Source organism: Eucyclogobius newberryi, unplaced genomic scaffold, assembly GCF_026437365.1.
Source record: "Eucyclogobius newberryi isolate DKJ021-1_F unplaced genomic scaffold, fEucNew1.0.hap1 SCAF_16, whole genome shotgun sequence".
Lineage (NCBI taxonomy): Eukaryota > Metazoa > Chordata > Actinopteri > Gobiiformes > Gobiidae > Eucyclogobius > Eucyclogobius newberryi.
This window is the reverse complement of record NW_027315790.1, coordinates 20,574,269-20,589,003: the sequence shown is the minus strand read 5'-3', so window position 1 is coordinate 20,589,003 and position 14,735 is coordinate 20,574,269. Positions and strand designations below refer to the sequence as shown.

The 14,735-nt window shown below is 41.1% G+C and overlaps 1 protein-coding gene across 1 annotated transcript in view; it reads right to left on the bottom strand.

The window, feature by feature from the left end:
- Positions 1-14,735, bottom strand: part of LOC140361939 (ras/Rap GTPase-activating protein SynGAP-like) — a 48,895-nt gene that overhangs the window by 23,962 nt on the left and 10,198 nt on the right. Inside the window, exons 3-7 of the mRNA XM_072447852.1 lie at positions 6,166-6,254; positions 5,973-6,094; positions 2,434-2,587; positions 1,470-1,568; positions 1,133-1,393 (exon numbers count right to left, since the gene is read on the bottom strand). Of these exons, the coding sequence (XP_072303953.1) occupies positions 1,133-1,393; positions 1,470-1,568; positions 2,434-2,587; positions 5,973-6,094; positions 6,166-6,254 (725 nt within the window). The remainder of the gene's footprint in view (positions 1-1,132; positions 1,394-1,469; positions 1,569-2,433; positions 2,588-5,972; positions 6,095-6,165; positions 6,255-14,735) is intronic.

Genomic DNA, 14,735 nt, shown 5'->3' with positions numbered 1-14,735 from the left:
AATTTTACAAGTGTAGAATAAACGTCTCATCAGAGGGAGCAGCGAGAGTGAGACTGAAGTGTAGTAACAATGTGATATGTGTTCATAATATAGAGCTAATATAGTGGCAACTAAAATTAGCCTGATGAAATATAATGTACAACAAACTGATATGTGTCGTACAGTTGTGTTTAGAGTTCATTTGACTCTTGTGTGATTGTTTTGATCAACTCAAAACCAAAAATATACTCACTTCATGCCTTCTCTTTTCAGATGTAGTCCACATGCATTTTCATAATCCCAATAAAATACTTATCAACTAAAAATACTTTGGTTGACTAAAGCCTTCTGCACACTAGAGGATTTTTTCCAGATTTTAAAACAGATTTGCCTCTTCACGTATTCAGGGAGGCGTGGCCTGAGCCTCATTTAGGATTATTTGTGGTGGCACTCACCAACGTGATTCTTTTACAACTATTTGTCAGCTTGCAAACCTCAAATTCTGAGATTACAACAATTTTAGCGCAGCCAATCAGAGCAGCCAAACAGTGCTAGGCTCTGTTGCCTAGTGACGACTCTTAAACTTTAGAAATAGCATAATCGAAACACACAAGTTTGTGCAAACGTTTTCATTCTTCCTCAGCACTACAGTGACTGTAACAAGCTCCTTTCCTCCAGTGAACACAGCGCTGTGGCCTTTATAAACAGTTTTGTTTTATTTGGCTCTAAATAAGAGCCACAATTGTGTGGTGTGGCTGTGCTTCATGTGAGGGTGAGACAAATAATCATTGCAAATGTCCACATGCAAACCCTGAGTCACGTCTTAAAATCGCAGACAATTTTAAAATCCTCCAGTGTGCAGCCGGCTTAAGACACCATCGACCGAATAATGGATTAAAGGAGTAAAGAACTACAGCCCCAGTAAATAAGTAAATAAGATAAAGTGTGGAACAAGAACAGGCGACTCAGATCAGCTCCTTTTAAATGCATGTAATAATAGTCCATTTATTGTCAGTTGAATCAATCACAGCCTTTAACTGTCAGCGGTAGAAGAAGTAGATTGGCAGGTGCCGTTTTCCATCCACACACGGTTATCAACAGTAAATCCTGTGTTCACCATACGCATTATTATATCATTATGTGTCATTCTCACCTTGCGTCTTTTCTTGTCTGTTTCCTTGTATAGGTGCATTCGCAGGCTACGGATGGTGGGCAGGTTGTTGAACTCAAAATGCTCTCCCCAGAACACAGTGTCGGTGCGGGGTTTGCTGGTGGTGCGCGCGTACAGCATGTCGTCCAGGCATAACTCACAATAGTAGCGTTTCTTTGCAGGAAGATCCCGGGCCTCAATGATCCACAGTTTGAGCACATTGTCCACCCGTCTGCTGTTGTCCTGCATGGGCGACATGGAGTTCTGTTACCACAATATAACATAAATCCATCAATTTGAACTGAAAAGTCAGAAAATTGTTTTTCAATCAGCGGTTTACTTTGTTGGGTTTGATGGCCCGCTGCAAATTTTCAATCCACTTGTCTCGTTCTGAAGCAGAGCGGCAGGCAAAACATTTCGTCCCTGAATTGGTTGTCACCTATAAATAGATAAATCATTCACATGATTAATTATTCATCACAAAGCAGTAATTAAGTTTTTCTATTAAACTAAAAGCTTTTCAAGATTTTAAAACCAGGTATTTAAATCATTCTAACTCGTACCTAGCTCTCACAAACCTTTTGTTTTTACAAGATTGCAATGATTTTCAGGCGAGAGCCCAGCTTTAGAACAGCTTTTTCAGAAGGTAAAGTAAAACTGGGGTGGCCCACCCAAGCACAGCCAATCAGAGCGCTGCTTTCGGCTTTGTTATAAGCTACAGACAATTTGCAGTGGTCTGATTTTACCACAAAGTACTGCTTTTCAATACACCCTTTTCAAAACACAAAATTCACTCATTTACAATAGAAAAGTCAGGTACCCCAACTTTAAGTGAAATATGAATCATTGCATTTCTAGGGTGATGCTGGACAAGTCGGGGAAAGGTAACTGAAAAGTGTCCATATTGGCATGATAATCTACCTTCAAGAACAGGGGCCAATGAGCCAATGAGCACAAACTCTATGGATTTGGTCATGGAGATAGATCTTGCCATTAAAAATTCTTCTGTAAACCGAGTGGCTCGGTGGTTTAATAGAGAGTACATGTGCGACAATTGTCCTTTCTCCGTCTCATCCCCATTTCACACCAAACTGTCCTATAATAATGTAATAATAAAGCCTACGGGCCAAACAATCCATCAACAAAAAAAAAAGACACTCTGGAAACCAAACACTAGTTACTGTACATCCTTGTTCTCCATCCTTTATGTTTTAAGTATCTTGCTTACCATCTTAACAACAAGGCGGAGAAAAAAGTAATAACAAGAGAAAAAACATAGACTAAAATGTATGTGGGAGTTGTACCTCAAAGCAGTACTCTTGCCCTAGGATGCTCGAATGGACCGGTTTGATGACAGCGTCTTCATCCAGAACCAGGTCCAGTGCCTCTGCAGCGGTGCTGGGGGAGAGCAAGGACTCATGGGAGTGGGACTCTTTGAAGCTCTGCATCAGCCGCGTCCTGGAGAAGAACACAGGCAAGTTCAAACACACGGGCAACATTAATTAACAATTTAATCAATGCGTCTCGTTTAGAAGTACAAGTACTGTAGGACTGGCTGTAGTAAGTGCGAGTGTTGTCGCAGCACTAAAATGTCAAACTCAATTTCCAAACTAAGGAGAAGGCTTGCTCTCTATCCTGACTTTGACACCGCAATGACAAACAACAAACCATTCGGAAAAAAATAACTATTGACACTTAAATGAAAGAGTGTCGAGCGCTGATTGCACAGTGAGTGCTGAGAACTACGGCTGAATTGGACAGTGTTTGTTCATGAGTAAAAGCCAGATTTATCACAATCGAATCAAACTCTCATTTTAATGTTGGCAAATGTGCAAATCGCAACAACTGCAATAATTTAAGTAACATGATTACATCGAAAAAAGACAAAATATCCTCTATTATTATGTACAAGACCTTATAGTTTAGACCTCTGCTAACATGTTCTGAATTGTGCGTTCTATTGTAATGTTGAGGAGTTTATTTGACCTTGATTTTTGAACTGCAACTATTAAAAGACAACGTTTGTGCTGGTGAAACAGTGGTTAAGGGCCCTGCACATGTGTGGTTGCTAACACCGTGGTGTTGTGGGTTTGATTCCAGCCCTCGACCATTGCCAAATGTCTTTAGCCTCTCTCTCCTCATTTTACGCTACGACTGTCCTGTCAAATAAAACCTTTTGACGGGAAAAAAACTTTTTCACAATTGATCACAAAAAATGCCCTTGGTGATGGCTTACCATACTCAGCCAAATACATCGCAAGGGATATTCTTTACTAACCCCTTATGGCTGGAGTATTTGCTTAACATTTTATATATTTCTTAATAATGAATAAATGAATGAATGACACAAAATCTTCACCCTCTTGTTTTCTTATTGTTTCATTATTGTTTTTATAATCCTCTTGCTTTGCTTTTGCCATGAAACGACACATTGCCAATTGCTAGCGGCATGTACTGTGTTTGAAACTGAGTTAAACATGTTTCAAGCACTTTCAAAGCCTGAAGGAACAGTTGTTTATGCACGTTGACCTTTGGAGGAGGCCAGGTCTCGTTCTCAGAAATAAAAGGTGATGGAGGTGGGAACAGGAAGCCAGGAGGTAAACCAGAGTGCTCTCTCAGGTTTGGAGAGGTCAAGAGGCCAAATGAAAACATACAACCACCAAAACACATCGCTGCAGAGCATTGTCGGAAAAGCAGACACAAAGACTTAAGTTTATCATTGGTGTTAACGTTTCAGGAGCCGAGTGAGTGAATGGCTGACCTGGCCTCTGGGGCTCGCAGCAGCTTTATGCTTTTAAATGGATTTTGTGGCTGATAAAGCTTCACAATCGAGGACTTAAATCACAGACCATGTTTAGCTGATATTTTTGACTAATGATAGAGAATTAAGCTCAATTTGTGCAGAAAGTACTGTTATTTGGTGTGATGCAAACATGTGATATTGTAAAATGTTATTCTCTCCAGTAAAATGTTAAGGCATTTGCTCCGTGTCCAGACTTTATGTCAGATCAGTGATTGTTTAAGATTAACATGGCAAATAGATCCAGTAGCAATGCCTTCTACACTCGTTACCAACACCAAGATGTTAAGTTTTAGCTGGTATTGGTTTGTTTCTGGTAAGGCCAACAAACAAGAATAAATTAGCATAATTCAAAACAACAATGAGGTTATATCAATGTATGTTGCAGCCTCACTTTGTCTAGAAATAGATATACTCTTACTTTTGGCACGCTCATATTTATACTATATATGAATGCTATTTACATCATTTTGATATGCACATAAAGCCTTTTAAGTAAATAATTTCATTGAATACGTAGATATAATTTCGTTGGTTCATCCCGCTGCTTTAGTAAATATTTCACAAATAAAATTGTATTGTATTATGAGCTAAAGAGGTGAATGTAACACGCGGCACTGTTGTGAGCAGCCGCTTTGATCATCAGAAAGAACATGGAGACAGCACAGGAGACAGCTCTACCTTTGAAGACATGGAATAATTATTCAGGATTCACAGAGAGAGCTCATTTAAAGTCAGATTTGATGTTCATTGGTCAGCGCTGCAGCTCTTCATGTAAAGAGCTGACAGTGGCGCCACAATCCCAGCAGCAGAAATGAGAAATGTTTGGCAGCTGAGGGAGAGCAGCTGGGTTGGAAAGCTCAAGTGTGAAGTTGGAGCTGGGATTTACAGAAAAGTCAACTTAACAGCACTGAGCTCTGAATTAAGTGAGTGCGAGCAGGACGGGAGCAGCCTGTGACGGCAGCTGAATGAGGCGGCGTTAACCCGGGAGCTCTCTGAAGGGAAACGGTAACACATTTTTACTTTCAAAATGAGCGTCAGATGTGCTGGGTCTGAAGGGTTTGACTCAAATGCACAGTACTGGAGAAGCAGCGGCCCATGTTTTCAACATGGGCCGGCATGTGAAATTGTACAAAAGAGCTCTACAACTTGAGTGAAATACTAATTTAATACAAAAAATACTCTTACACATGAATATATATGAGTGAAAGAATACTTAATGGCCACTTTTGTCTACCTGGCTTCTACTCACTGCGGCAAATTATCTATCAGCTATAAACATTTACATCAATAAACAGAAATTGTACGGGGGTTTAGGCCAGCGCTACAATAAAGGAAATAACTAAAATCCAAAAATTGATGGGAAGTATGCAAGGATATGATGGTAATGACATGTATTCTCATTCTCATTTATTTTATTTATGATTTCATTTTTAAGACCTTATAATGTAATGTATAAGGACTCATTTATAAGACCGTATAATGTACTCAATATAATTTGCTACTTCTACTTTTGTCTCCATCCCTCAAATCTCAGGTGAATTACAACATTGTACATTCGAAACGAGCCGCAGTCTCCCTCCATTAGAGACTAAAGAATGCGCTAAACGATAGCTTCCTTGTCTTGTGGTATTGGACACGTATTGCACTTGCCCCAAAAATGTCTCTGGTTTGTCTCTGGTGGCGTTGGGAAACTGTTCTGTCAGCAAACACACACTTCTCCCTGCCTCCCCTCCATCCTTACGTATCCCATATGTGCGGCGTGACTGGAGTGTGTGAGGACTGCATAAAATTTTGATCACAATGCAAGATGAATTCCACCAGGATGTGACCCAACGTCAGGACCTTAAAACTGGGAGAAGCTGTCACGACGCCACGAGCGCTGCCAGAAATGTACTTAACAAAATGGCGGAAACAAAGAACGCCAGTGCAGGGCATCTGTTCCCTCTTTGATATACGTGGCATTTTTAAGTACAGCCGTTAAATTGATCTTTGTCATAGAACTCTTGAATAACTTATGTCAATGTGGGTTCAAATGCGCACCTTTCTTGGTCAGCACTTCGAAATCGTGGTAGAATCATTTGCTTGAAGCTGCTGGTGCGGTCCAACTTAGGCTGACTCTTGGCCCTCTTGATGGAGCCCTTCAGCCTCCGGTTCAGGAAGCTCTGCGGATGTAAAGACATGGATGAGAAAGCTATAATCCACACTCATTTGTGGAACAAAAAGTAATACTCACCGGCTGCCTGAAGGGCTGGGGGTTGGTGTTGGGAGGTGTCTCCATACTTGACTGTCTTACAGAGGCAAAACTTGCCCTGCGAGATTGGTCTAGAGAAGGACAAAATTAATAAAGGAACAAGAGACATGAATTAATGTTGGGAATACATTGCAAAGTTTAGTCAGATGAGAAACCACTTGACCTTTATAATAACTAAACAAAGTACAGAGCAGATTAGTAAAGCTTGCCACAAGGACAAACAGCTACAACCTCAGGAAACAACACACAGTCAACACTGACATTTTGAACACACTTGAATTCTGTGAAGAGTTTTCTTTCTCCAAGGCCAGTGCGAAGTGAGTGATGTGGCGGCCATATTGAGCCTCTATATGAAACAGCATGAGTCATGTGCTGTGGATCTAGGTCCAAACTCTAAACCTGGACGTATTAATAAAAGTTTATCCATCTAATAGATAATATGCATCTATACCTATCATATCTGTCTTATCACCGAAGATCTGATCAACACAGTACAAATGCATCAGGTGAAAGGGAAGTTCAACATTTGAATGGTTCTACATAGTAAGTCACAAATGAGTGTTGCGACTGCTTTCCTACAATGTGACAACAAAGTTCATTTATGACAAGCTTTTATCAAAACATCAAAGATTCTAATATAAAAGACCTAAATATAGCTATTTCCAAAGGCAAACAAACAGAAGCGATGGATCAAACATCAAGACAAAGTCATAAAAACAGAAAAGAATTCGTGAAAAAAATACACCATGTAACTCAATTCTGATATTGAGGAAAAGGCTCAATTCCTGATATCGAATTTCATCGATTCACAATCATAAACATCACCCTTTTTTGACGATAGACTGTCATTTTCAACAACAACATTGTATTTCCTTGAATTATACTACTGTGAAAAAGCTCAAGCGCATTCTAAAACTGTTCAGGAAATGTCAAATATTGTTCTGTCAATGTGATTTTGTTTGTATTGATACTTGATCAAACGAGGTTCTGGTTTTGGTATTAGTTTTAGTATCAATTTGTATGTTCGATACTTTTGACAACCCTCAGTTAGTGATCCAACTACCGGTACTACCACTACTACTACTACTACTACTCCCACCACTACTCCTACTACCACCACTACTACTACTACAACTACTACTACTACTACTCCTACTACCACTACTCCCACCAACACCACTACTACTACTACTACTACTACTTCTACCACTACTACTCCCACCACCACCACCACCACTACTACGACTACTACTACTACTTCTACCACTACTACTCCCACCACCACCACTACTACTACTACCACTACTACTATTTCTACCACTACTACTCCCACCACCACCACTACTACTACTACTACTCCTACTACCACTACTCCCACCAACACCACTACTACTACTACTACTACTACTACTTCTACCACTACTACTCCCACCACCACCACTACTACTACTACTACTACTTCTACCACTACTACTCCCACCACCACCACCACCACCACCACTACTACCACTACTACTACTACTACTTCTACCACTACTACTCCCACCACCACCACTACTACTACTACTACTACTCCCACCACTACTCCTACTACCACTACTACCACCACCACTACTACTCCCACCACCACCACTACTACTACTACTACTACTCCCACCACTACTCCTACTACCACTACTACCACCACCACTACTACTCCCACCACCACCACTACTACTACTACTACTACTCCCACCACTACTCCTACTACCACTACTACCACCACCACTACTACTGCCACCACCACCACTACTACTACTACTACTATTTCTACCACTACTACTCCCACCACCACCACTACTACTACTACTACTACTACTACTACTCCTACTACCACCACTACTACTACTACTACTACTCCTACCACCACCACTACTACTACTACCACCACTACTACTACTACTACTACTTCTACCACTACTACTCCTACCACCACCACTACTACTACTACCACCACTACTACTACTACTACTATTACTACTACTACCACCACTACTACTACTACTACTACTACTACTTCTACCACCACCACCACCACAACCACCACTACCACCACTACTACTACCACCACCACCACTACTACTACTACTACTACTTCTACCACTACTACTCCTACCACCACCACTACTACTACTACCACCACTACTACTACTACTACTACTACTACTACTACTACTACTACCTCCACTACTACTACTACTACTACTACTACTTCTACCACCACCACCACCACAACCACCACTACCACCACTACTACTACCACCACCACCACTACTACTACTACTACTACTTCTACCACTACTACTCCTACCACCACCACTACTACTACTACCACCACTACTACTACTACTACTACTACTACTACTACTACTACTACCTCCACTACTACTACTTCTACCACTACTACTACTACCACCACTACTACTACTACTACTACTACTACTTCTACCACCACCACCACCACAACCACCACTACCACCACTACTACTACCACCACCACCACTACTACTACTACTACTACTTCTACCACTACTACTCCTACCACCACCACTACTACTACTACCACCACTACTACTACTACTACTACTACTACTACTACCTCCACTACTACTACCACTACTAATACTACTTCTACTGTTTGCTAATAGAAGGAACACTGAGGTGAACGACCTCACTACAATAATAGAAAATGCATTAATGTACTTTAACATTTGTATTAGCCCTGGGTTTAGCCCTGTACGTGACACAGTAAAATCTCATTGGATCTGTCCTTGTCATTTGCTTCCACAGCTGTAAAACGTTTCTTCGCATCTTTGGGTCTGTGACTGATTCTTAGGGGCAGTCTTCCCTCCCTCTCTTGTCTTTTTTATAACCATGAATCAAGGCTCTCTGTCATCCTATGATTTCCACGCTCCCAAAGCCTGTGAATAGGCTCCTTTCCAGGTCCTAATTTGAATCCAGCTAATTGTTTGGTCTCCATAGAAACAACCCAGAGAGCATGAAACATAAAAGTGCTCAGATATGGCGTGAGGAAAAATTCTATCACAAAACATGCCCGAGTCAACTGGAAAGACCTATTTGTTGCTGAGAGGGGAATCTCTTCCTGAACAAGATTGAAAAGACAGAGGCAAAATGTAACAACCCACAATCAATTTACCAGCAAAACGAGTGGTGCGTTTAACATATTCTGGATTTTAACCCCAGTGTGTTTTCACAATGTCCTAAAATATGCAGCTTTTGAAGTAAAACGAGACATTAATCCATGGATATGTTCACACAGGGCTATTCTGAATGTAAATTGCTGTCAGGAGCAGAGTGTGGGGGCGGCTGCAGCCTCTAGCTAACTGTGATACAGAGAAGACGCGGAGTGGGTGTACGAGAAACATACTCAACCTTGAGCATATATCTCTCTATTAATACACACATGCACGGACATTTTTGAAGGAAATAGATGGAATAGACAGATCTCAAACATGTATGACGTTTTCGCAGCTTGATACGCAATGTTGAGCCCTGAGAGATTAGCATAACGTTGGAAAGGAGGAGCATCCGCATTGACTTAAAGGAGGTACTTGATGACGTTCTTGTGTTACCTCAAGTGCTTTACATGGCCTCTATTTATATAAGGATAAAAACCTATTAGTGTAGGTTTACCAAAAGCTTTTGATCATTTCAGTAAGATGAGTAACATTTGTAAGGGTTCAAACTGATTCCTGCCCAATCAAAAGGAAGTTAACTGTTTGCGTCATCCAAAACACATAGGCCGGTGCAAAATCCAAATGAAAAATAATTAGAATAGAAATGCAATGTTACACTATCCATAAAGTAGGTTGTTATATATATTTGAATAGCTCATACACATGCAAATAATAATAGTAATGCCTTGTACTTGTAATGCACGATGCCCCTTTAAGCGCTATACTGTTTTCATTATTCATTCCGTCCACACTCGGTTGTGGGAAGCCACTTATGTAGCCACAGCTGCCCCAGGACAGAGTGACGGAAAATGTGGCTGCCACTCTGCATCATCAGCGCCTCCACACACCTCGCACGCACCACATTAAATGTCCTGATAGAGCTTATAAGACATGGTATTTCAATGAATATAACTTAAGTATCCTATTCACTTGAAGCCTTATGTTGGCCTGAAATCTGGACAATCAGATAATTAATTGTTTATAGGAGATCTTCTACTGAGAGGGTTTTTCAAACTTCCTATAAGTGACCTGTTCTTTTCCTCTGTATCTACCGGCGTTGCATCAATGAAATTTCCCCATGTGGGACAATAAAGGAATATCTTATCTTATCTTATCTTAAACTAAAACAAAATTAATAATGGTAGAGGTTAAAAATGAACCTTTGCCAGACAAGGTGGTCAACACATAATGTATCTAAAAACAAGTTTCAACACTTTTTTGCATCATTACAAATTCACGTCACAATCCACAGCTCAGAGCAAGTGTCTGTAAATGTCATTAAACCTGAGCAGTCCAAACAATAGCACTACAAGGCTCATACTCCGCTGCACAAGTGGTGGACAAGTGCTCTAACCACTTTAGTAGTAGTTTAACTTCCTAGTAAGCCTTGGACACAGTAAGAAAAACCATGTGTAATGATCACATTAGCTTAAGCAAAAGCTCGGTAATAAAAGCCTGTAGAGCTCATCGTGATAAGGTACTTGGCTCTCGTCTATTTTTACACTGAGGTGAGCTGCAGACTTCATTACTGCTGCTTTCACATTATATTTGAAGTAATGTAGCCAAAATATAATATGAACCATCTACTACACTTGTTTGCGTACTCACTGCCAGCGCCTGTGCCGTTTTGTTTTTTTATTACAATTTCAGTAAGTGCCCTGTGTCTTTATGAGTTTGTTCACAATAGTCCTGGTTTGGTCCTGGTTTAAGCCCAGTTTATCTTAGACGCAGACATAGCGTGGTCCTGAACAGTCCAGGTTTTGTTCCAGGTTTTGATGTGGTGTGATTTTATGCATATTCGCAATTATTAACATTATCAAACAACAGAAAAATCCTCACCTGTCCGTCATTCACACAGGCTAATGGATGCTACAACTTCTAGCTCACACAGAGTCATATAGAAAAGGCACTTCACGCATATGCTTAATGTTTTGATGCATTGTCCGGAGAAATGTTGAAAACCATTGAAAGATTGGATGACTTCACACGTTTTATGAAACTGCGAACATCCTCACACAGTCTCACTGAGTTGGACACTTAGAATAAAGTGTGATGTCCTCTTAAGTGATGTCTCATCTGTGATCGCAATAACAAAGATCCTAAGCTATTTATTATCATTTTCCATCGCTCTGGAAGGTGCTTTGAGCACAAAGCTAGGTTCAGACATCGTTTTGTGTGTTGGAAAAGCACTTTGCATGTTCTCCATAAGTAATCAGGCTTTTTGACGGTCATTTGCCTCGATAACACACTGCAGAGAGGAGCTTTTTGGGTGAAATTGAGCCTTCTCTCTCTCTTTTCTGTAATGCATTTAGGTTTGAGGCCGAGTGGCATTGTTTCCAGTAAAAACCATGGGCTGTAGATCTGGTTATGGACTGGTCTGGACTCTGGGGCGCGGGGTGACTCACAGACAGTGTTATGTGAGCCTCTGTAATTGCCATATTCCTCTTGTAAACACCGGTCGTGTCATCGGCCAACTGCTTATTTTGGACGGGAAGCTGCTATTTTTACAAGAGGTATTTTTAACTGCTGCCCGGTGCGGCTAAAATCTAATCTCAAACAACTCTGGGTATTTCTCCCACATCGCTCAGCTCGGTGAGGAAACCCGTGGAATTAGATGTCCTAATAATAGGCCAATTATGAGTTGAATGGCATTTCTGTTACTATAACTTGAACTGATGTATGTGGCCTGTTAATTCAAAGCCTGATGTTGGTGTGAAATCTGGACAAAATGATCTAAAGGATGACAGAGGTTAAAAAAGGACAAAACCAGGACTAAATCAAGCGTGAACCAGGGTTCATCAAGGACTAAAACAGGGACAAAACCAGGACTAAATCAAGCGTGAACCAGGTTTTCATCAAGGACTAAAACAGGGACAAAACCAAGACTAAATCAAGCGTGAACCAGGTTTTCATCAAGGACTAAAACAGGGACAAAACCAGAACTAAATCAAGCGTAAACCAGGTCTTCATCAAGGACTAAAACAGGGACAAAACCAGGACTAAATCAAGCGTGAACCAGGTCTTCATCAAGGAGTAAAACAGGGACAAAACCAGGACTAAATCAAGCGTGAACCAGGGTTGATCAAGAACTAAAACAGGGATAAAACCAGGACTAAAGCAAACATAAACCAGGTCTTCATCAAGGACTAAAACAGGGACAAAACCAGGACTAAATCAAGGGTGAACCAGGTCTACATCAAGGACTAAAACAGGGACAAAACCAGGACTAAATCAAGCGTGAACCAGGGTTCATCAAGGACTAAAACAGGGACAAAACCAGGACTAAATCAAGCGTGAACCAGGGTTCATCAAGGACTAAAACAGGGACAAAACCAGAACTAAATCAAGCGTGAACCAGGGTTCATCAAGGACTAAAACAGGGACAAAACCAGGACTAAATCAAGCGTAAACAAGGTCTTCATCAAGGACTAAAACAGGGACAAAACCAGGACTAAATCAAGCGTGAACCAGGGTTCATCAAGGACTAAAACAGGGACAAAACCAGGACTAAATCAAGCGTGAACCAGGTCTTCATCAAGGAGTAAAACAGGGACAAAACCAGGACTAAATCAAGCGTGAACCAGGGTTCATCAAGGACTAAAACAGGGACAAAACCAGGACTAAATCAAGCGTGAACCAGGGTTCATCAAGGACTAAAACAGGGATAAAACCAGGACTAAAGCAAGCATAAACCAGGTCTTCATCAAGGACTAAAACAGGGACAAAACCAGGACTAAATCAAGCGTGAACCAGGTCTTCATCAAGGACTAAAACAAGGACAAAACCAGGACTAAATCAAGCGTGAACCAGGTCTTCATCAAGGACTAAAACAGGGACAAAACCAGGACTAAATCAAGCGTGAACCAGGGTTCATCAAGGACTAAAACAGGGACAAAACCAGGACTAAATCAAGCGTAAACCAGGGTTCATCAAGGACTAAAACAGGGACAAAACCAGGACTAGATCAAGCGTGAACCAGGTCTTCATCAAGGACTAAAACAGGGACAAAACCAGGACTAAATCAAGCGTGAACCAGGTCTACATCAAGGAGTAAAACAGGGACAAAACCAGGACTAAATCAAGCGTGAACCAGGTCTACATCAAGGAGTAAAACAGGGACAAAACCAGGACTAAATCAAGCGTAAACCAGGGTTCATCAAGGACTAAAACAGGGACAAAACCAGGACTAAATCAAGCGTGAACCAGGGTTCATCAAGGACTAAAACAGGGACAAAACCAGAACTAAATCAAGCGTAAACCAGGGTTCATCAAGGACTAAAACAGGGACAAAACCAGGACTAAATCAAGCGTAAACAAGGTCTTCATCAAGGACTAAAACAGGGACAAAACCAGGACTAAATCAAGCGTGAACTAGGGTTCATCAAGGACTAAAACAGGGACAAAACCAGGACTAAATCAAGCGTGAACCAGGGTTCATCAAGGACTAAAACAGGGACAAAACCAGGACTAAATCAAGCGTGAACCAGGTCTTCATCAAGGAGTAAAACAGGGACAAAACCAGGACTAAATCAAGCGTGAACCAGGGTTCATCAAGGACTAAAACAGGGACAAAACCAGGACTAAATCAAGCGTGAACCAGGTCTTCATCAAGGACTAAAACAGGGACAAAACCAGGACTAAATCAAGCGTGAACCAGGGTTCATCAAGGACTAAAACAGGGACAAAACCAGGACTAAATCAAGCGTGAACCAGGTCTTCATCAAGGACTAAAACAGGGACAAAACCAGGACTAAATCAAGCGTGAACCAGGGTTCATCAAGGACTAAAACAGGGACAAAACCAGGACTAAATCAAGCGTGAACCAGGGTTGATCAAGGACTAAAACAGGGATAAAACCAGGACTAAAGCAAGCATAAACCAGGTCTTCATCAAGGACTAAAACAGGGACAAAACCAGGACTAAATCAAGGGTGAACCAGGTCTACATCAAGGAGTAAAACAGGGACAAAACCAGGACTAAATCAAGCGTGAACCAGGTCTACATCAAGGAGTAAAACAGGGACAAAACCAGGACTAAATCAAGCGTAAACCAGGGTTCATCAAGGACTAAAACAGGGACAAAACCAGGACTAAATCAAGCGTGAACCAGGGTTCATCAAGGACTAAAACAGGGACAAAACCAGAACTAAATCAAGCGTGAACCAGGGTTCATCAAGGACTAAAACAGGGACAAAACCAGGACTAAATCAAGCGTAAACAAGGTCTTCATCAAGGACTAAAACAGGGACAAAACCAGGACTAAATCAAGCGTGAACCAGGGTTCATCAAGGACTAAAACAGGGACAAAACCAGGACT